Source organism: Mauremys mutica, chromosome 8 (assembly GCF_020497125.1).
Source record: "Mauremys mutica isolate MM-2020 ecotype Southern chromosome 8, ASM2049712v1, whole genome shotgun sequence".
NCBI classification, from domain to species: domain Eukaryota; kingdom Metazoa; phylum Chordata; order Testudines; family Geoemydidae; genus Mauremys; species Mauremys mutica.
Window position 1 is genome coordinate 105,236,957 of NC_059079.1, and position 21,873 is coordinate 105,258,829.

General features: G+C 46.6%; 1 protein-coding gene and 1 long non-coding RNA gene across 3 annotated transcripts in view; one reads left to right on the forward strand and one right to left on the reverse strand.

The window, feature by feature from the left end:
* FAT2 (FAT atypical cadherin 2) overlaps positions 1-5,665 on the reverse strand; it is a 67,469-nt gene extending 61,804 nt beyond the window's left edge. The window contains exons 1-2 of the mRNA XM_045029001.1: positions 2,401-5,665; positions 1,337-1,651 (exon numbers count right to left, since the gene is read on the reverse strand). Of these exons, the coding sequence (XP_044884936.1) occupies positions 1,337-1,651; positions 2,401-5,665 (3,580 nt within the window). The remainder of the gene's footprint in view (positions 1-1,336; positions 1,652-2,400) is intronic.
* LOC123376740 overlaps positions 1-18,734 on the forward strand; it is a 31,554-nt gene extending 12,820 nt beyond the window's left edge. The window contains exon 3 of one of the 2 annotated variants that reach the window (XR_006581918.1): positions 18,597-18,734. This is a non-coding gene — a long non-coding RNA (uncharacterized LOC123376740). Of the gene's footprint in view, positions 1-12,277; positions 12,917-18,596 lie in introns of those variants that run through there. The other variant, XR_006581917.1, reaches the window with a different exon arrangement.
* The last annotated feature ends 3,139 nt before the right edge of the window (positions 18,735-21,873 follow it).

Sequence of the window (21,873 nt, forward strand, 5' to 3'; positions counted from 1 at the left end):
TAAGGTCACCTCTCATCAGATGCACACAACCCCTGAGATGGAGAGTACAGAGAGAGGGATAGGAGACGGCTTATATGTGAGTGACGCATTTTTTGTTTGTGTATAGACATTTCCCTTAGAGGTGAATCAGCTCGTTTGGATGCTGCAACTCTCTAGCCCAGTGAATAGTTACTGGGGGTGCAGAGGAACGTAAAGCTGCAGTTGCTGAAGAAGACAGATGGGTGGGAGGAGTCCAGAGCCCACCATGTAACATTATCCAGCATGTCGCCATTTGTGGCCAACATACAGTACCATCTTACAGGGAGTACAGAAAGAGTCTCTATTGAAACCTGGAAGTTCTCACCATTTACTATACTATACCATACCTGCCCTCCCCCCACCTGGTCAACCCTACAATATCTCAACATCTGGAGACCACCAGTCCCCCTTCTTAACAAGCCAGGGGAAGGGTTACTAAAGACTGATGAGCAACACCCATTGCCAAGAGCTTTTAGTTCACATGCCTCTTCGGTACATCCAGCTGCTGTACCATACCGAGAGCAAGGAAGTAAGCATAGTTCAAAACTTTAACCTGTTGCACTATCGTGGTGCTGCACATGCCAGGTTCATTTCCTCAACCCCCTCCCATACTCAGAGTCTTTGCCCTCCTTTCCCCAGTTCCCAAGAGCTGATATAGTGAGAGGCCTGGCAGAGCTTTCATTTTCAGACTGGCCCCGTGTCAGACTCTCATAGTTTGGGGAAGCTGTTTACACTAAGCATCAGTGAGCTTTGGAAGGCTCTAACCGATCTGGCAACTAATGCTGGGATGAAAGATATAGTCTGGCTGAAACAGGCTGAGTCAATACTGCACTAATAGCACTGGTGAACCAGAGGAGTCCCCAGGTATAGCAGAATTTGTGTTGATTGATCCCGTCGTATGGAGATCATTCTATTCTACAACCAAAGAGTGCCTTCCAAAAGGACATTTCCTGCTGGTGCTGATACACTTGCCACTGGCTTACACTGCTCAGCGGGGCAGTTGATTGTAAATATTAAAAACAATTTCTTTGATTCTCTTTGAGGCTCTCAAAGAGGTAAAACAACCTTGTTTCTTTCTGAGAGCCACTCGGCTGCAGATAAAGACTGTGACCACTTGTGGGAGTGCCCGTGACAGACAATCGGTCTCTTAGCAGACATTGTACCTGGGGATTTGGATATCTGAAAGAGTCACCGTTAAACTGACCCACTTCATCAAAGGCCAGCTGTAATTTAGCAGCCGTGCTCGCTCCTGCACTGAGTATGCTCTTTGCAACGCTCCGTGTGCATGATGGAGGCACTGAGTCTGTTTAGTCCTTACCTGTGACAGGGTCAATGGTGAAGAACCCTTGAGGGTTTCCATTTACGATGTGGAAAGTCAGCTTCCCTGCGGAGCTGGAGTCTGGGTCCCTGGCATCAAGCTGAAGGACAGAGGTATTCAGTGGGGAGTTCTCCATGACAGAGGCATAAAAGACTGGTCTCGACATCTGGGGCGGGTTGTCATTGATGTCGATGACTTCAATATAAACTTCAGTCACTGAGGACAGAGGAACTGAACCTCGGTCAACAGCTAACACTGTCAGCCAATAGTGAGACGTAGATTCTCGGTCCAGTGGTCCCACGGTCTGAATTGTACCTAGGAGAGTTACCAAAAGCTCTTTCAATGGATTCCAAGAATTCCAAAAAACATGCACAGCAATCCCCTTCGAAACTCTGGGCTGGAATGTGTGTGTGGTCCATTAGCAGTTCTGTGTTACCAGGCAGGAGATCTGAGTCTCAGCACTGAATCTGGTGCATGGGATAGGGCTTATCTCAGACATGAAGCTTGCACACCTTGGGGTTGTTGGGTGGAGGAGGGGGAGAAAAAGGTGTGAAATGCTGCAGCTGTAGACCCTGACGGCTGAAGTGACTCTTGAATTAATACCCTATCAGTCCAGCTGAACAAGGTGCATGCAAACCTCACTGTGCTGTGGGGCCTGCGGCTGGCCCAGGCAGTCCTGGATGTGGGCAATGAAAACCAGGAAGGGGGCAGGGAAAGTGTGTCTGGGACATACACCAATCCCAAGCATCCCCGAGCAGCTTCAGGTGGTGGGGCTGTTATGGGACTTTGGCTGCTCTTGCAAGGTATCTCCCCCTTGCAGAACCCCGTAGGGAGGCAGGAGATCCACACATTGGTGAATTCCCATTGGGAGCAGCTGCCCCTGCCAACTCATGGGGTTGCACATTCCACTTCCCTGCACGAGCAAGGATGATTTGAGCCCATGGACTTTGCAAACAGAATACATAAAGGTTCTGGTGAGTCAAAATTCAGACCAACCACAGGATGTCATTTAAACCAATCTTCACGGTGCCCCCTGACATACCCTTACACTGGCCCATCATTACCTGTATCCTCTTCAATGCGGAAGACTGCCAGGCCAGTGCCCTCTCGGATGAAATATTGGAGTTCTCCATCCTTCCCTTTATCGCCATCCTGAGCTGTTACCGTCATCACCGACACGCCCTCGGGGCTGTTCTCCTGAACCCTGCCGCTGAACACAAAGGAGGCAAAGCGAGGAGGGTGTAGGTTCTCGTTGACATCAAGGACATCAACTGCCACGTGGCAGAATGAAGAGCGAGAGATGGGCCTCCCACCATCGCTGACTTGTATGGTCAGATTGTAAAAGTTTCTTGTCTCATAATCCAGCTCTTTCTCCACCCGGAGAGCCCCTGTCTGCCTCTCCATGTGGAATGTCCTCTCCTCGTTGTTGATAAGACTATATTTTACCTCTCCCTCAGAGCCAGCATCAGGATCAAAGGCTTCCAGGAAGAGCAGAATGGTCCCCAGGGGCAGGTCCTCAGGGACCTTCACATGGTTCAGGGCTGGGATGCAGTGTGGGGAGTTGTCATTTACATCTTCCAAAGTCACAACCAGATCAGTGACTGAAAACAGCTGGTGGCCCATTCTAGGCTGGTCCCTGGCTTCTATTTTTAGCACATAGTGAGGCCACAATTCTCTGTCCAGGGGACCAGTCACCGTCACCTCCCCGGTGACACTGTTAATGACAAATTTATCAGTGGGGGCTAGGAGGGAATATTTTACCTTCCCATTGTCATCTGTATCAGCATCTTCTGCTTTCACCTGTGCTACAGTTGTCCCTGTTGTTACATCTTCTGGTATCACCACCCCATACACACCTGGTGAGAATTTAGGAGCATTGTCATTGGCATCCAACACATTCACCGCCAAGAGTTTCCATGATGACCTCTGAGGAGTGCCAAGGTCATACACAGTAATGTTAAGGATGTAGAAGCTGGTTCGTTCATGGTCTAAAGGGGAGAGAACTTGGAGGAGACCCGTTTCTATGTCAATTGTAAAGCAACTGTCTTCATTTCCACCAGTGATCACATAGACCAGTTTGCCATTAAAGCCAGGGTCGGGGTCAACAGCTGCAAGGTCAACAATGGTTGAGTTGACTGGGGCAGTCTCCATGATATCGATAGACCTTGGAAAGTTGTCATCAAACTGAGGTGCATGATGATTCACATGATACAGGTTCACAGAGGTTTCCTCCTCCAAGCCTTGGTCCTGAGACAGAGACTCGATGGAGTGCATTATATTCTCCGTCAGCTGCTGCAGCACCCCCGTCTCTTCGCACTCCACGTGGACTGGGAAGCCTGGGCTGACCACAGTGATGTTAACAGATGTAGGTGAAGCATAGTTCTCTCCATCTGTTGCAGTTATTTTCAGAGAATAGAGCGGTGACTGCCCAGCAGGAAGATCTCTGAGAGAGGTTCTAAGGGAAATGACTCCAGAGACGGGATTCAGGTCAAAATGCTGCAGCTCATTGCCAGACGTGATTTGGTATTTTACGTGCTGCAGGTCATCTACATCAATGGCAGATACTGTGACCACGGGGTGCCCAACAGATAAGTCTCGTGGGATGCTTCCATTGCAGTTTGCCTTCTCGAACACTGGGGCATTGTCATTCAGGTTGTTCAGAATGAGGGAAACGTAAATCTCAGTCTCATGGCGGAAGGGGGATCCCCAGTCTGATGCCCACACACGCAGATGGTACCATCTCTGCATCAGTTCATAGTCCATTGGCTTGGAGGTGGAGATGATGCCTGAGTATGGGTCAATAACAAATGGAACTGCTTTCTTGTTGGCTATGTTGTAGGTGACAAAGCCATTCTCCCCATGGTCATGGTCTGTAGCCTGCACTGTTAAAACACTGGTGCCAGGCGGGACGTTTTCATCAAAGGTGCCACGGTAGGAAGACTGAGTAAAAGTCGGAGCATGGTTGTTGCAATCAATGATATCAATGGCAACAGTGGCATAGGCCTGACTGTTGGCCGTTGTAACTTCAAGCTCAAAGTGAGACTGGTCTTGGAAGTCCATCGTTCTGACTGTAGTTATGAGCCCGGTTTGAGGGTTGATTTTAAACCCTGTGCTGTCGGCGGTGGGTCTCAAAATATACTTCAGTTTTGGAAAGACTGGAGTGATTTTAGCCATAGCAACTTGGCTCCCAGGTGGGGAAAATTCACTGAGCTGGACTCTGTACACTTCCCGCTGAAATCTGGCAGAGACATACTTGGAAGGAGGTATGTGGATAACTCTAATCTGTGAGCACAGAGGTGGTTTGCTCTTGTCCTTGGCCTGCAGACTTAGATTGAAACCAAAGGGGTTAGCCAACCAGTTGATCTCTTTGGTTGACACAATCATGAACTCATTGCTCCCAACAAAGGATTTCATGGCTTTGAAATGCCTTCCTGGATCTCCAGCCACAATATCAACTGAATCGATCACGGGTTCTGAACCACTAGCTTCCACAAACAATGTAGCATAGAGGAGGTCCTCAGCAGAGTCAGCTGGTGTCACTGTCACTGAGGTAATAGCTGGGGGCTTCCTGGCAGATGGCTCCACTTGGACCACCAGACTAGCTAGGTTTCCGAATCCATTGCCCTCAGAGATTTTTCGCATTCGGTCTACAGCCAGGACCTGCAGCTGGTGTTTCCCTCGGTATGTACCATTCAGCCTCCCGGACGTCATCACTACTCCGCTGGTGGGGTGCACTGTGAACAAGTGTGAGCGGGTGTGGAGGGCGTAATAGAACTCTGCATTCTGACCCACGTCAGCATCCGTGGCGCTGACCACAGTGATGGCAGTTTTCGGAGGTGTGTCTTCTCTGATGGTGACTTTGTACGAGGGGGGTGAAAAGAGAGGTTTCAAGTCATTCCTGTCCAGAATGCGGATCAGCACTTTGGCCCACGCTTCATAGGCAAAGGCTTTCTCTGTGGCTTGAATTATCAACATGTAATTGTCTTTGACCTCCCTGTTTAAAAGCGCCGTGTTCCCGCTCCTCATTCTGATCCTCAAGAAGCAGAAATCCCCAAGCGTGTGCTCCTCGGTTTTAAAGAGACTGTCGCTGTCCCCGGAAGCTATTCTGTATCTGACGGCCCACTCTGGGTTCCTCACGTAAATGCCCATTTTGACATAGCTCTCTACATAGGTCTTGGGGGCCGAATTCTCATAGATTGTGGCGTTATAAAAGGGGTGGGTAAAATGCAAGGGGGAGGAGTTGCCTTTCTCGGAGCTCCCTACGCAGGCCAGACAATGCATCAGAAAACAAGCAGAGCTCAGGACACGCTTCTTTGTAGCAACGGCCATGGTGTGTGAGGCGGGGTGTCTCCTTGGGTCCTGAAGGGAGGCAAAGAACGAACAATTAGTCTGTTAGCTAACATGGATGGGGGCAGTTATATTAAATCTCGCATGTTACAGCACGAAAGAAGATGCAACACAAGGTAAGGATGTAATTGAACTATGCATTATGCTCACATCCAGCAGGACCTGATTTAAAGAAACAGTATCACTCTCCAGCAAATGTCATAAAATAGGAACACAGGAGCTACCAGACTGGATCAGAACCATGGTCTATCTTGTCCAGTGTCCTATCTCTGACAGTGGCCAGCACCAGGTGCCTCATGGAAACTCCACCGTGGGGAGATGTGGGACAATCTGCCCTAATCTCATCCTAATCCCTAGTAGCTAGAGATTGCATTAAACCCTGGTGCATGAGGTTTTCGGTCCCTTCCAAAACTCTCTTTTTTTAGCACTAGCTATTACAACTCAGGGTGATCTTTTTATTCCTATAAATGTTCAGTCCTTCTTTGAATCCTGCTGAGGCGATGTCCCATATTTTACTGAAACCTCACTGAGCTGTTGTGTGCTTTCTGAGGTTCCTTCCTCTTGCTGAGTACCAAGACACGAGTGTTTCTGCGGCAGGTACAATCCTACTGTCGCTGCTGCCAGGTTCCTTCACTAGCATTACACCTGAGTCTGTGGATTAATAACATTATCATCATGAATGTGACTGTGATGTGACTGAAGGGCAGCAGATGTGTAACTAATATGGAGAAATGTTATTAGCAAGGGTGACAATGGTTTTTAAATGGCCAGGGTATTTTTTATAAAGCTAGACGAATGCTTTTCTCTTTGCATAGGGGATGAAACTGGGGATATTCACTGATAATTCAAGATATTTTTAGGTGCCTCTATTTCTCTTGGATATCCCAGGAGATCACTATCTGGGACTGTCCCTTCCCCTTTTAAATTCAAATTGCATATCAAGTACCTGCCACTTGCTTGGCACCTTACTAATTTAAACAAGAAGGACTTGTTTTTCCAGATGCTTTTTCAAGATTCATCTCTTTAAAAGACAGGACTGGTTCAATTTCATAGTTAAACCAAACCCAAGTTTGTGCGCATGTATGTCAGCTGAGATGGCTAGTAAAGCGCTGTCCACTAGACACTATCATTCATACCCAGCCTTCATGAATAAGTAAAGGTCTGTCATCCAGCAGTCTAATTGACTGGTGCGCCTTCCTTTCTGGAACAAGACAACTGAAGTTTAGCTATTGCATATGTAGCATGGGTTACAGGGAAGTGCAAATATCAGAATGAGAAGCAAAAGCCAATGTCATGTGGATTTGGTACAAAGCTGGCAAAATTTTTCCTACTATATTATTTCATTTCCAGAAAACTCGACACTCACTGAGTCCTGAGCAAATGATGCAACACATGTGTGCTTAAAAAAGTCCTGGGAGGACAAGGCTAATCTATCAAGGGAGACATGCGGTTTCTTCTAAGTCTGAGCACTGTGTTAAAAGATCTGCTTGCTACTTAAGAGAGCGAAAGAGTCTGGCAACGTGTAGGGACTTGTCTGAAGCTGCTCCTTCGCAACGTTTTAATGGTGGAACCTAGAAAGAAGACATGTGGGTGTGTTTGAGTGTGTGTGTGTGTCCCATAGGACTGCAAAGCAGGAAGAGTTTTTTGTCTCATACAATACACGTGAGGAGAGTGAGCCAGCAATAAAAGAAAAAGTGAGAGAGAAGGTAGGATTTTCCAAATGGCACCAGACCATTAACCTTCATGTCTGGTATCTTTTCTCTAGCAGGGCCAATGCCTAATGCTTTAGCATATGGCAAAACTTTCCTCCTGACTCCCGCCGTTATTAACCTATGCCCTAAAGCAGTCAATTTAATTACCCTTATCTCAGCGTGCGCAACCACTGATATTATTTTTACATACATAACTGTGGCCGAATTCTAACCCCGCGTGTGTGTTTGTGCAATTCCCATTAAAGTCAATAGAAGCTGTGTTTGCAAATGTGACAGTGGAATTTTGCACTTAGCCAATACTAGAATGTTCCCTTCCTGCTCTCCTGAAATAGCAATGAAATTCCTATAGATTTTTCCCCCTTTTCATTTTGTGAGTGGACAATAATCCCTGTTTTCAAACTCTCCCACATGTGGGCCCAAGGGAAGCCCAGTCACTGAAGCCAGAGGTTCTCTAACATTTTCGTTCTGCTGACCACTTCCTAAGAGAACTGCTCATGGACCCACCTGCCTTTCCAACACTCCACGCTCCCACGGCTTAGTCCTCCTGAAAATTCCTTTCTGCGGATTACAAAGAAGGCATCCATGGACCACACTGTGAGAACTACCGAGCTAAGGTTCATTTGGGACAAAGCCCTATAGAATTTACTAGAAAGCAGTAATCTTTCTGGGGTTATTTTTAACCATTCTATAGAATTGAATGGAGAATCCTATCTCTTCTATTGGGTGACTTTAAAAGTCTATAGAAAGGAGAACATCTTGTGTCAAATTCAATAGGTTTGCAGAGTAATTTCTATAACCCCGACTAAATATTGATGGCACCTATTGGTGTCTTCCTTATTAAATTTGATTGGACTTCTCCAAAAGGGGAAACTTTGAAGCTGAGCATGCAGGAAAATCATAGCGTGAATAACACTGCTGTGCTCTTATTTCCCTAACCTAGTCACACCCTCAGGTTGTCTTTTGGTTTATTCGTGGGCAGGAGTAAGGAGATACATAGAGTTTAAAGAGCGGATGGTGTCAGTGCTATTAAAAAACCCAGCCCCTTCCAGTGAAGTGTTATGGGGCCATCCTTTCCCTTGCACTAGAGCTCTAACTTTCCAGTGCAAGGAGATGACTCAATGCAGTTTTCGTTTATTCTGTTCTCCCTTCAGGTGTGGCACAGCACCTTGGGTTCCTCAGTGCTGGGTAGGCTTTAGGTTTAGGCTTTAGCCACATTGGTAGGTTCAGTCAGATGGTTTCTGGAAGCCATAGGGTGATCAGACAGCAAGTGTGAAAAATCGGGACAGGGGTGTGGGGTAATAGGAGCCTATATAAGAAAGACCCAAAAATCAGGACTGTCCCTATAAAATCGGGACATCTGGTCACCCTAGGAAGCCAGCACCTGGAGCTTCCAAGTGTGAGGTCATTTTTTACTTAGGTAATGTGATGGAAGGGAAAGGAACCAGAAACATCCTGGGAGGACTTTGTTTCTCTTACAAAGCTTGCATATAATTCAGACAGCAAAGATCTCCTCAGAGCATATGAAGTGGAACTAGCTGGAGATTTTTTTCTTATTTTTTTGTGGGTAGGTGGGAATAGGAAAAGAGGATGAGAAAACAAAGGTGACAGATGTGTCGTCATGCTGGTTAATGTATTACTGGATGGTGCTCAGCTACTGCAGAGAGGAGCATGGAATAGAATAGAATAGAATAGAATATGGTGCTGCAAGTCTGTTAAAGTTCACTCCCTCCTTCTTAAAAGAAATGTTCTGTTGTGAAGAGACTGTGTGTTCTAGGGTTCGGTACATTGGTACTAAACTTCAAACATAGGAAGCAGCAGGTTTTTTTAAACAAATCTGAACGCAAAAAACCCTTAACTATCTCAGAATCCAGCTCTAAAATCCTCAAGATGCCTCCACTCAGATCTCTAGCTTCAGTGGTTTCCTTTGAGCTATAATCACTGTGACTGTCCCACGGCTACTAAACTCCCTAGTGTAGGTTCACCCTTTTATAGGAGCCTTTCCCAGCATGCTCTTCTGGGAGTTGGAAACAAGCAGCTGCAGCCCTAAGGTGGCCATTTTGCATCTGATTTCTCTAGGCTGCATTTCCTTCCCTTCCAACACCTATTATGGTTTTCCCTGGTCCCCTTCTTTCTCATTCCTGAAGAAGTGGAAGGTCTTCACAGGCCATTGGTAACAGGAAACAGAGCATTTGGCTTCTTTGTTGCTGCTTTAAATCAAGCCCAGGCTGGTAATGACCAAAAGTTACCATTAGCTATTAGCTGTTTGGTAGGTTCTTACGTGCAATGAATCTGGTGGCTCTCCAGTCACCAGGTCCCAGTGGACAGGTGTCCACATTTGAAGAACCACCACCACTGTTGGCACCCTAATGTCAGCAGAGGTCAGTGGGCTCACAGCTGGGATTACCCTCTCACTCCCGCGGGTCAGGTTTCTACAGATCACATGCGATGGGAAGCAAAAGGATTGATTCCCCAACACTGCTGATGCTCAGGCATGACTTCTGTCCCTGGAACTGCTTACCTGATACCTTTCACATGGACTAGACTCACAAGAAAATGGTTCAGAGATGGAACCAGAACACCTGAGAAAGCACTGACAAAGCTCAGCCAGAAAGCTGGGGAAAATGAATTGCCCATGGGAGCAAAACTGGTCTGTTATGGCCTATCCTAGGACTCAGTGGAAAACCCTTTAGGAAAAGGCAGATAGAATTTTACAGCAATGGAACCAGTAAGGCCCTGCAGAACCGTAGGAGGTTTCTGTGACTTTGAAACCCTACAGATTAGGCTGTGTATGTGAAGGGTGTAAAATAAACTGAATTTAATATCACAATAAACAGGAAATGGTGTGCAGGATGTACTGCACTGGCCTGGTGAGGGAGTAGGGCATTAAGGGAGAAGAGGCTTTAAGGTGAGGGGCAGTACATAACTCTGAGGTTTCTGCTGCCTAGTTCAGGGATCCCTGAATCATGATTTAGGGGTGTAGTGTCCTGCATAGGGTCTGGGTTTTGCCTATAAATTAATAGAGAATGAAATCCTTTCCGTGATTCGATTACCCTGTAGGATTCTATAGGAGTGACATTATTCTCTATTAAATGTTAATATTCAAAACGGACACACTTTTCGGCAGGTTATTTTCTATAGGAAGCAAGAAAAACAAATCCCTTCCATGTCTTTCGGAGCAGTGACTCAAGAAGTGACACAAGAATACTGTGACCTGGGCTGTACACCTGGCTGTGGAAAAAGTTGTCTATGGGGGTTAAATCACACACCCTGGACCATGATTTTCAGCCCCAGACATACAGCGGGCACTTCACGTTCAGTCCCAGGGAAGCTGTTTATTGCCCAGCAGACAAAACTCACATCCTCTCCCCTTCACCTACTTCCCTTCTCAGGATCCATTCACCTCCTGAGGCCTTTACCTGGGCGCACATGGGAGGTGGATGTGGTTCTGCTCTCTGCCTGCAGAAGGCCTGACAGCACTAAAGTCTTCATTACTGTGCTCTGCTTCCACAATCCTCCTTGCACAGACAGTTGCAGGGATTCTACCATTCTGTACATCGCTCCCTGTTAAAGTGCCAGAAGCTGAATGCCAGGAGATCATTCCTCGGCGATTCAGCTTCATTCACCAGGACCAAGAGGGGATCAGAATTCCTGGAAGGGTTGAATCTTATAGACTCAAGAAGTATCTAGTAAACCCTTCTATCGTGCTTTTAGTCAGGCTACATTTTAACTGAGGAACGATCTTGGTGAACCTGAATTAAATATCCCATCTTAGACTCTTTATTAAAAGCGTGTCCAAGAAGAGACTGGTGTGGTGATGAGGCTCAGAGGGGGAAATCCTTTTGATATGCGGAAACTAAATGATAACTAATAGCTGCACGATAAAGGCCAGGCCCAGTTACCCTGTGTGGCTCACAGCAAGCATTTGACATAAAGAAAAGTTGTGAACTGCCTCTGGTAATTTCCAGAGTGATGCTAGCTTGTGCTTCTGCAGTAGCAAGGGAAGACATAATGTGGGGTACAGAGCTTGCCTGCTTTTTGGGGGTGCCTCAGAAAAGTGGGGCTAGTCTTGCAGAAAGGAGGCGGGGGTCAGGGCCAGGTAACCCCCTGAGTTCTGTCCTCCCCCAAGAGAAGCAGGAAAAAACACCCCACGCAAGTTAACACTGAACATAGCTGTTGAATTGAATTCATCCCTCAGGGAACTCCACTGCAGTCTATGGGACGAACTGAGCCCCATTTCTGCTGCCTGCCTTGAATATTTTCGAACGAGAGAAATGTTGATGAAGGGGGCAGTTTCCTGTGGATTCCCCCCCTCCTATGTTTCTTTTACCAACTCTAGTCCTCAACGCTCTCTCTTTTCTAGCCTTAGAAATGAAAAATAAAGCTATATTGCGGTGTAAGTGCATTGCAGAGTAATGATACCTCGCAGCAGGCCCACAACGTTCACAAGGGATCCCTGACTCTCAAGCTGTAAATCGCATTATTCCACCTCTTGCCACTGTACGACACATGCGCATCACAGCCCCTCTCATTTCGGTGCCTAGATTTTGGGTTCCCTGCTAAGACTTCCCTGAGGTCTGGACAGGTCGAGCCCCCACAGCTTCAGCAGGAGTCACTGGGATGGGAGGCTGCTCAGCACCTCTGAAAAATCAGGCCCATGGGAGTTAGGCACCTAAATACCGTTGAGGTTCTGGGCCTAGGTGTCTCAAACTCCGCGCCCCCAGAAAGGAGGCGCCTTATCTGCGTAGCCACTTTGTGGTACTCAGGTGTATAGTCAGGGGGAGGATGATTGTCACTGTAATCCTCAGAGGTATAAACTACTGTGTGCTTGTCCAGGAAATCACAGGGTCTGCTCAAACCTTCTGTTTGCTTTCTTTACCATAAGGGCCTGGACTGCACTCTGCTCCTAGAAATGCACCCTGCCTGCAACCTGAACTCTGCTCCTAGAAATGCCCTTTTTCCATGAGACCTGGAGGAAAGACTGGATTTGGGAGTCCCATTCTCAGTACCCCCCGTTTTTATTTCTTGCAGGATATCTACCCACCCTATGTCATATATTCCCTGCCCTGCTCCTCCCCTTCATTTCCCACTCACTTTAAAACTTTGCAGAAAGCCCGACCAGAAGACTTCTCACAGGACAAACAGGTAGACACACGCCTACCTCTTCGCCAAAGGTTGTAAGGGGGGAAAAGCCCTGTAGCTGCTCAAATTACAAATGACAGGGTCAGTTTTATTGTGGTTCTAAAGTGCAAGGGTCACAAAGGAAGACGGGACAGAGCTAAGGGAGCAAATTATTTAGCAAGGTGGGAGCCAAGCCTGAGGGGGGAAGGACTCCAGGAATGCACCTTCTCCTAGCTCAGTATGTACCTGAACAGGAGGAACACAGCACGAGAAATTCAGTTAGGGCCAAACATTGCAAAATGAAATCAACCAGAAAAGAATTACTGTTGTTCTATATAGAAAATGTAGGATTAAAAAGTATATATTTTTAAAGAGGACATTTATCCATGTCACTAACACCACCTTTGATTAACACTCAACCCGCTTGAAAAAAATCTGATTTACTTTTCACGATTCATGCTGTTTGTTTACAATTTGCCATTTTCTCTGCTTGGTCAATGTTAAAAAGGCTGGTCAATTTGATCTTGTAGCTAGATGGTTTCTAGTCAGTTTCACTGCCCTGTGCTCATGCACTAGCATAATCCTGTCATGTCTGAGTTACCAGGGCTAAAGAGGCAGGTTGTTGCTATTTAATAAAAGGTTCCACTGGACTTTAAAAAATAAAAACAATGTGATGGAACCATTTCTATGAGTCTTAGGTGTCAGTGTTGAAAACTCGCATGATTTTATCGTGAATGTAGTCTCATGATATTTGGGGCTTTTCTTAAAGCGCCAGCTCCTGGATTCATGTGTTGACATGAGAATCTTTGTTTTCATTTTTAAAAGAAAAGAAAGTTTCCAGCCCTCATAGTTGTGAAGTAAAACTTGAAAATGTGAACCTTAAGCACCACCAGAAGACAAATAAAAAGAGCCCCGGTTTTATTATTTTTAGAATCTCAGGATTTTTAAGCCAATCTTGTGATTTTTTGTGGGGGGCTGACTCATGATTTTTGAGCATTTGGGGTCAGCAATGCTGTATGTAATTTGAAAGTGTGTTTGGGGCAGACTTGACAGGACAGCATCCCTCTAAATCATAGAATCTCAGGGTTAGAAGGGACCTCAGGAGGTCATCTAGTCCAACCCCCTGCTCAAAGCAGGACCAATCCCCAGATGGATTTTTGCCCCAGATCCCTAAATGGTCCCCTCAAGGATTAAATTCACAACCTTTGGTTTAGCAGGCTAATGCTCAAACCACTGAGCTATCCTTCCCCCTGTAAGAGTATAGCTAATTTCACAACAATCCCGCTACCTTCTAGAGCCTTTCAATCACAAGCAGCGTTTTTAAAATAGCTTGGCCTGAGCACTGAAAATCATTTCCTGATGGCTAAACAGCCAGGAACAGCATGGCTGATCATTTAAAACCTGGTGCGGGTGCATTTTATGACGGAGGTTGGAATGACCCATTAAATAATTGTTCCTGCTATGCTGAACATCCTGCAAGTGGATAAATGACTCCCTACTAGGGAGGTATTTAATTTAAGCAACAGCCACCTTATTCTTCAGAGGGCCTTCCTCAGTCCTATGAGAATTGGTTGGGGTGATAGCACTCCCTTGGCTGGAGCCTCACATCCAGGTTGTGTCTAAAGCTTGCTGATTCTTCCTGCATAACAGCTCTAAGCTATGGCCTTTCTGATCCGTCCACACAGCTAAAACGCTCAGCATCTTGTGTATCCATTACTACTACGTTCTCTAGCCTTAACAATTGCAATCTCACCCCACTCACGTCCATTCAAATCACTGCTGCAAAGATAACTTTCTTAGCTGATCACTTTGAGTATGTCACGCTTCTGTTTGCAACCTGCTACGCCATGGCTCCCCTTTCTCTGGTGCATCGAACATAAGCTACTTATCTCCTGTCTCTCTGTGCTCTGGCTGCTAACACCTTATTTCATATTTATTTTTATTTAAAAACCACTTGTCCAGAATCTTTTGGGAGTCACTCCTGCCAACCGCCTAGGCACAGAGCTCCCATCTGCCTGCAGGACTGGCCCCAGAAAAGGGATCTGGAACCCAGGACATGTCTATCTGCGCTGCGGTTGGGAGGTGTGACAGCAGCGTGTGTGGACATACCTGAGCTAGCTTTGACCAAGCAGGGTAGCAGGTTAGTCGTGGCGGCAAGGGCAGGGGATGGCATGGAGAGCGATCGGAGTACAGTCCCTCCAGCGACCCCCAGCATGCACTAAGGGGGCTAGCCCGTGCCGCCACAGCTACGCTGCTAGCCTTTCGCAGCTAGCTCAGGTATGCGTCGTATGTGCTGTATTTGCACCTCCCGATTGCCGTGCAGACATCCTGCTAGCACTGACGCTTCCTTTCCAGCCTCTCTATCCCAAACAGACTCACAAGAGAATTCTGATTCTCTCCCGGGGATATCATTTGATTGATATAATTTATATGACCCATCTCCGTTGCCGACTTTCTTTGTCAGCAACCCAATTCACCTGCTGGTTGTTAGTTCTGGTCCCAGGACACACGTGCCCCATCAAGCCAATTTTCTGCTCGGTCTACAGCAGCTTTGACTCCTCTGCACTGGTTCTTCCAGACGCTTCCTTGCGTTCAGAGCGTGCGTGTAAAGTAGGGTAATGGGGATGAGTCAACAAATTCAGCTGCGCACTGCAAAAGGTTCACTGGCAGCTCTCTGGGGAGCCGTTCCACAGAAACGTGTGCTGTAAAATTCCACAGGGCAGATGTTTCAGTCACTGGAATAGCTGCCCAGATAGCCTATAAAAATACCAGGCCTGCATGCCATTAGTAAATGCAGGGGGATCGTCTCCCCAAGCAGAGCTGTAATACTATCGTTCTCACTAGTTACACCTCTACCCCGATATAACGCTGTCCTCGGGAGCCAAAAAATCTTACCGCGTTCTAGGTGAGACCGCGTTATGTCGAACTTTCTTTGATCTGCCGGAGTGCACCACCCCGCCCCCGAGCGCCGCTTTACTGCATTATATCCAAATTTGTGTTATATTGGGTCGCGTTATATCGGGGTAGAGGTGTATTTCTAGATGCTGTACAAGCAAATAACACAGACAGTCCCTGCCCCAGACAGTTCACCATCTGCGTATGTGACAGTGTGTGATCGGTGACAAATGTGGTGGGGACAGCAAGCTAACCGTAGAGACTGGTATGTTTGCAGGTAGTCACAATGGGCTGCTTGTCACAGTCACACTTTGTCTTAATGAGATCTTATCAACCTGGTTTACAATAGCAAGAGGTGTCTCCTCGGGACTTCTCTCTGCACTGTCTACTGAAGATAGGTTTTTAAAGCGTAGCCATCTACCTACAATATTTATCCAGAGTAGATCGATATGGAGCAGTAGATCTCTATTCACACTCTCTCTACATCGACCTATTGCTTCGGAATAGATATATGTATCTCATATAGCAATAACTATAATGCAGTCTCTGCCTACCTGTTAAGTATGACATACCTACTATATCTACAGTGTCTCTACCTAAAGAATTTATTTGCAGTTTCTATCTAAACCATGATCAGTCCATAATATTTCCTAGCTACAAACCTTTCTGCTTCCTAAAAATACCCCACAATCTGCTCTGCCCTCTTCGAACACCGCCCAGCTCTTTCTTCCAAGAACCAGGAAGGAAAGTTTCTTTGCAACAAACCTGCCCGCCTGCCAAGGAAAACCGCAGCAGAGAGGACAAACTGCTTGTTCAGCTAATCAGACTTCTAACAGGACAATGGGGCACTGGCTTTTCCAAAAAAAGGTCTGATGCTTCTTAATCCTATTATGCGTTTGCACTGGTGGAGACTTACGAATACCCACTGATATATGCACAGACACACAGACACACACACACACACACACCCCACCTATGCACAGGAATGAACACAAATAAACACATGCTCACAACAAAAATCCACGGAGCATAATGCAAAATGAATTGGTTTCTAATAGATGTTTGATTCCAGGTGTGAGTTAGTTACTCCTTTCTCCCCTCCGCCGAAGAGTGATGCTTATTTGTTGAAAGGGCCAGGAGACCCAGCAACTTCTGCAAAAGCTTCCTCTTTAAAGTTCCCTCAGAGTAAAAATATTAGCAGGTGGGAAGTGCTTCGGCAAAGAATGGCCCCTGCAGAGCGTACAGTTTGGGTTCATTTTAAAAAAACTGTTCAGGATTCTCAGGGGGTTGTGTGCGTGTGTAGGTGATGCAAACAAGGGCAGTGTATAGATCCAGCCTGTAACTCCAGAATAAAATCTTACACTGGTTCTTTTACACAATAGATCCCCCAATTACCCCAACTTCATTTATCTCAAAGTCTGATGTCCCTGAACTACTTCAGATAAGCCAGATAGTGCTGGATATTACGAGGTGATAAGGTAGCACAACAAGAAGTCAAATGACTTCAGCATCACTAAATGCTGATACTGCCCAACTTTCCTCAAAGGTGGGTACAAAGTGTTTGCTTTTCATTCTTGACCTCGCAGTGGGACTTGCCTCACTAGCTAGAAGCTGGATAGCCCAGTCACCCGGCCGTCATCCCCTCCGCAGCATGGAAGGTTCCTGGATCTAGGAGTGGCCGGGAGAAGCAAGGCTTCTAAGCGGCAAACTGCAAATGATGCCGCTGGGACCATGAAGCATCCATACTACCTATGCAGACACCTTCCCCGTCCCACCTCAGACCCAGTGCCACTTTTAACCACTTTAGGCCCAGATAACTATGAGCTAACCTACAGTCCTGGCAGCAGCCCCAGGGCTTGCCACCGGTGTATGTGCCAGTGCCCATCAACCGGTGAATTGGTGGAATCACGGAAAAATAAAGAGTTTTCAAACTTTTGTAAACGTTATAGCATTTTTTTTTTTAGTAGAAAGCTCCACTGAGTCAGGTTTTTTTCTAACTCTCCCAAGCAACAGATGTCATTGGAGAGGTGATCTTTGTCCTTATGGATTCTTGCATTCCACCTGGTCTGCTTTTAATTCCCTCAGGAGGTTAATTACCTGATTGCTGCTGCTGCTGCTGCTGCTAAGGGCTTTCATATATTATCTCCATGCTGCAAGTGCACAAGTGCCCCTTTTTCTCTTCTTTCCCTTTTCTGCAGTGCAACATGTGTGCTGGGGAAAGAACAGCTGCATGTCCATTGATCTGCATTTACAAAGGGATTTAGGTGTAGATTGCTATCAGGCCTCCATAAATGCCCAAAGAATCATACATGCATTGACACAAACACACACACACACACATTATATGTGCCCACACCTACGTAAATGCAGAGCAAACACCGAGGCCTTGCTTCCGCTGAGCTTTTTCCTTAATTTCCCACCTTTGCAGCCCTATCAGCGACAGAGGTGGGAGCGCCAGGGTAGGCAAGGTGCAAGGGGCCCTGGCATCTTCATCACCTTGCTGTCTAGATTCACTCTGAGTGCAGTTAGCTGTCAGGGTAGCAAAAATGCCAGTGCCTTGCCTACACTAGGGCTCCAGTAGAGCTGGCCCTCGTGGTAGCGTAACAGGGAAATGAGAAGGAAAAGCATGGTGTAGATACAGCCTGCACACAATGCATCGTTAAATCATTTTCGTTTCGCTCGCATTCCCTGAGGGATTCAATCTGAGCTGCTGTACGGAGTCCATTCACCGGATGTGACGGTCTGCCCCGAACTCTTGGTAAAGTTTACAGGAATGAACTGAAAAGGCTACTGCCCTGCTCGAACCCGGGGCAACAAATGCAAACATTGTACCCCAGCTTTTCCTAGCCCAGTTCACAATTCCTCCTACTAGGACTGACAAGAGCAAGGGAAAGAATGAAAGGATAACAAAAAGGTGTTGGTTGGGTTGGGTGTTTTTTCTGCTAAAAGTATGTATCTTTAGGCTTGGGCTGTTTGTTTCAAATTGAAGGTTAAATCTATTTACTCACATACAAGCACGGTTTTCTGACAATCCTAGATCTGTCCATCCTCCCTGGGCTTCCCCCCAGACCATGCTGCACAGGGCTTCCTGAGTCATTTTGAGTTTGCAAAAGCAGTGAGCAGCGTGCCCTTACCTGTTGCAGCAGGAAAGACCTCTCCTGAAATTTATCCTCTTGCTGCCCCCTCAGCCGAGTCCTCGGTCACTGTGCAGCACCCCATAAGCTGCAGGAGATCCATGGTGGCTGTGAAGTGGAGACGCTCAGAGAAGTTCCGGCAAGAGGAGATTTTGCTGGCTGAAATCCCTGCAGCACAGGTTGAAAGCAGCTAGCAAGAACGTTGCAGTAGGTGTAACTTGTTCCCTGAAGTTCCAACCCTCCCTGACCGACTAGGGGAGGAGGAGAGGCGCTGCTCTCACTCTGGAGAAAGGAACACGTGTGTGTGTGTGTGTGTGTGTGTGTGTCAGAGCTGGGCAGACTCCCAAGCCTCAGAGCCAAATAATGGCAGAGCTTTTTACTGTTAGATTAGCCAGCATTGCCATGAAATCCAGAAATGCAGCTTAAAAGAGCAGGGGTTGTTTTTAACTAGGAACCAGGTAGGTGCTGGGGGGAGGGATGGGGAACGGGGGGGAGAATCCTGTTCTGATCATGGAGGAGCTGAAGGCTGAAAAGGCACCTGGGACGTTACTGGTATTGATGGGTTGTGTTGTGGTAGCTCCCAGGAGCCCAGGCATGAACCAGAGCCCCATTGTGCCAGGTGCTGTACAAACACAGAACAAAAAGACAGCCCCTGCCCCAAGGAGCTTCCAAGCTAAGCATAAGATAAGAGACAACAGGGGGATACAACAGGTGGACAGTGGAATACAAGTGTAACCCACACACCTCCTGAGTGTGGTGTTCTGTCCCATGTAGGGGCAGAGACCACTTAGCGAGAGAGTTAAATGAGTCTGCTCTACAGCTTTAGCTCAGTGCCAGCTGGCTTTCAGCTCATGCGATAGAGGCTTCTGCCCTAGGCTCCGGAGGTCCCCAGTTCAATCCCACTTGCTAATGTCCTGGGTCTGTCAGCATTACAAATGGGGGCTCATCCAGGATTTCAACTGGGAAGTTCCTGAAGCCAGAGCCACTGAGAGCAGGTTCAGGCCCCAGTGAAAAAAATTTTCGGGCCCCCCAGCAAGGGTGGACCAGCTAAACAGGGCTGACAAAGCCAGGGAAGCCCGGCCCTGGTAATTTGTACCAGCTTCCCCCCCGTCAGCCCTGTTTGAAGCTCAGGATGTGCTTCCTCAGTGCGGAGAGTATGTAACCCGCCCACTTCCTGGGTACCAACAGGACCTCTGGGGTGTGGTGTTCTGTCCTATCTAGTGGCACCAAGACCACTGAGAGAGAGAGAGTTAAATGAGTCTGCTCTACAGCCTTAGCTAACAGGCCGTTGGCTTTTAGCTCATGTGGTAGAGGCTCATGCACAAAGCTCCAGAGGGCCCTGGTTCAACCCCACCCACAGACAACCAAGGTCTGTCGGCATTACAAGTGCCACACCCAGAAGGTGTGCGGGTTACACAAGGAAACAGTGAGACAAACGGCAGCCTTTTGGAACTTCTGATGAGTCTTAGCTGTACAGAGGCCAAAGGGTAGGTTACATCTTTCTAGCTCACAAGGCTTTTCATTTCCCCACCCCCACCTCCCAGGCACCCCCCTAGATCTCAGCGGGGTTGCACAGCTAAGGGCAGATCTTAGCCCCGAGTTTTTCAATTCATTTTTCTTTTTAAACCAATTTGTTAACCTAAAATTGCCAGTAGGTGAGAAATCTGCCTTGCTCTGCCATAGTGGGGAGATACACCTTTTGATCACAGCCGGCCTATGAAAATTTGTATCTATTGGGGTGGCTATCAACATGGAAGCTGTAGTGTTGACAAGACACAGGTGTTTTTAACCACTATATTATCTTACTGCTTGCACCCTGCCTACGCTACAGGTTTTGCCATTGGTTGCACCATTGCAGCTGCACCTGTGCTGGAAAATGCTTATCAGTCTTCCTTGGGTAGCTGCACCTAGGGCCACATGCCTGATTCATGTTTTTGACTATGAAACATGCCAGGGAGAGCTTGCTGGCAGTTTTCAGTGAATTTTTTGTTGTTGAAAAATGGCTGTTTGAAAAATGGGGGGTTTTCAGCAAAAAAAGTATTTTTTTTTAAATTTTCAATTATTTTTATGAAACCACAACTGAATTTTTGTTGATGTTTGGATTCCATTTGTCCCCTTCTTCCCCCTCTTTCTTTCCCCTTTTCAATCACTTTTAGTGGGAAAATGGAAAAAAGGGTGGAAAATGGGGAAAATCATGGGCTTAATGAACATTTTTGGTTGAAGCTGTTTTTCAGTGGAAACTTGAGTTTTCAACAAAATCTTCACAAACTATGTCTGCTTTCCTCGGAAAATTTCCTTTTCAAGCCAAAACCCTTTTTTTTCTTTTTTTTTGGATGAAACATCTAAATTTTCTGCAGAAAAATAAACTCATTTTCTGACCAGTGGTAGGAAAAAAACGGAAATTTGCAAAACGAAAACCAGCAAATGTTGATAAAAATTCTGAATGGATTTGTCTGCAGAATGTTAGCAATTTCAAAATTTTGTGAAAAATCATCACCACTTTCTGACCAGCTCTAAAGTGGTGGCAGAATCAGCTCAACCAATGCTGATCGCAGCTTAGTTACATGTATTGCTGAGCACAAACAGCGGATTCTGAAGATATTTTCCCTTTTTTTTCCTGCACAAACAGCACTACAAACTAATGAGATTAGAGAAAAATAGTTCTCTTTTATCAACACTTTGGATGGGATTTTTCAAGGCCCTCAGCACTGGAGTCTTCTGCTCTCCCTGAAGTCCGTCATAAAGCTCTCACTGACATCAATGGAAGCACAACTTGGCCAGGGCTTTTGAAAACCCCATCCTTGTTGCCAGCTCTTATGATTTTATCCAAATCCCATGATACTTGGGATCTTAAAGCCCCAGCTGCTGGAATCTGGTTATTCCCTCAGAAGCTGAGCTTTCATTTAAAACAAAAAGGAAACTTCTGGCCTTCATGGATGTGGAGAGAAGCTTGAAAATGAGTCAGTGCCAGGAGGCAAATAAAAAGAATGTCAATGTTATTTTTTTTAATCCCACGATTTTTAAGCCAGTCTCATGATTTCGGGGGCTTGACTCATGATTTCTGAACACGTGCGGTTGGCGGTACATTTATCTATAGCCAGGTTCACTGGTTCCCCTGCATAATCAGATAAGGGCCTATCCTACAAGCGGAGACTCTTATCCGCACAGAGAGTCCCAAGGAAGTCAAGGAGACTCCACATAGCCATAAGAGTCCCTCCATGGAGACCCCAACCTTTAATTCTCTGGCTGCTCATATAACCCCCAGCACTGTCCTGTCTGAGCACCTCCCAAGTAGTTAAGGGGTTTATCCCCACAACAGCCCGGTGAGGCA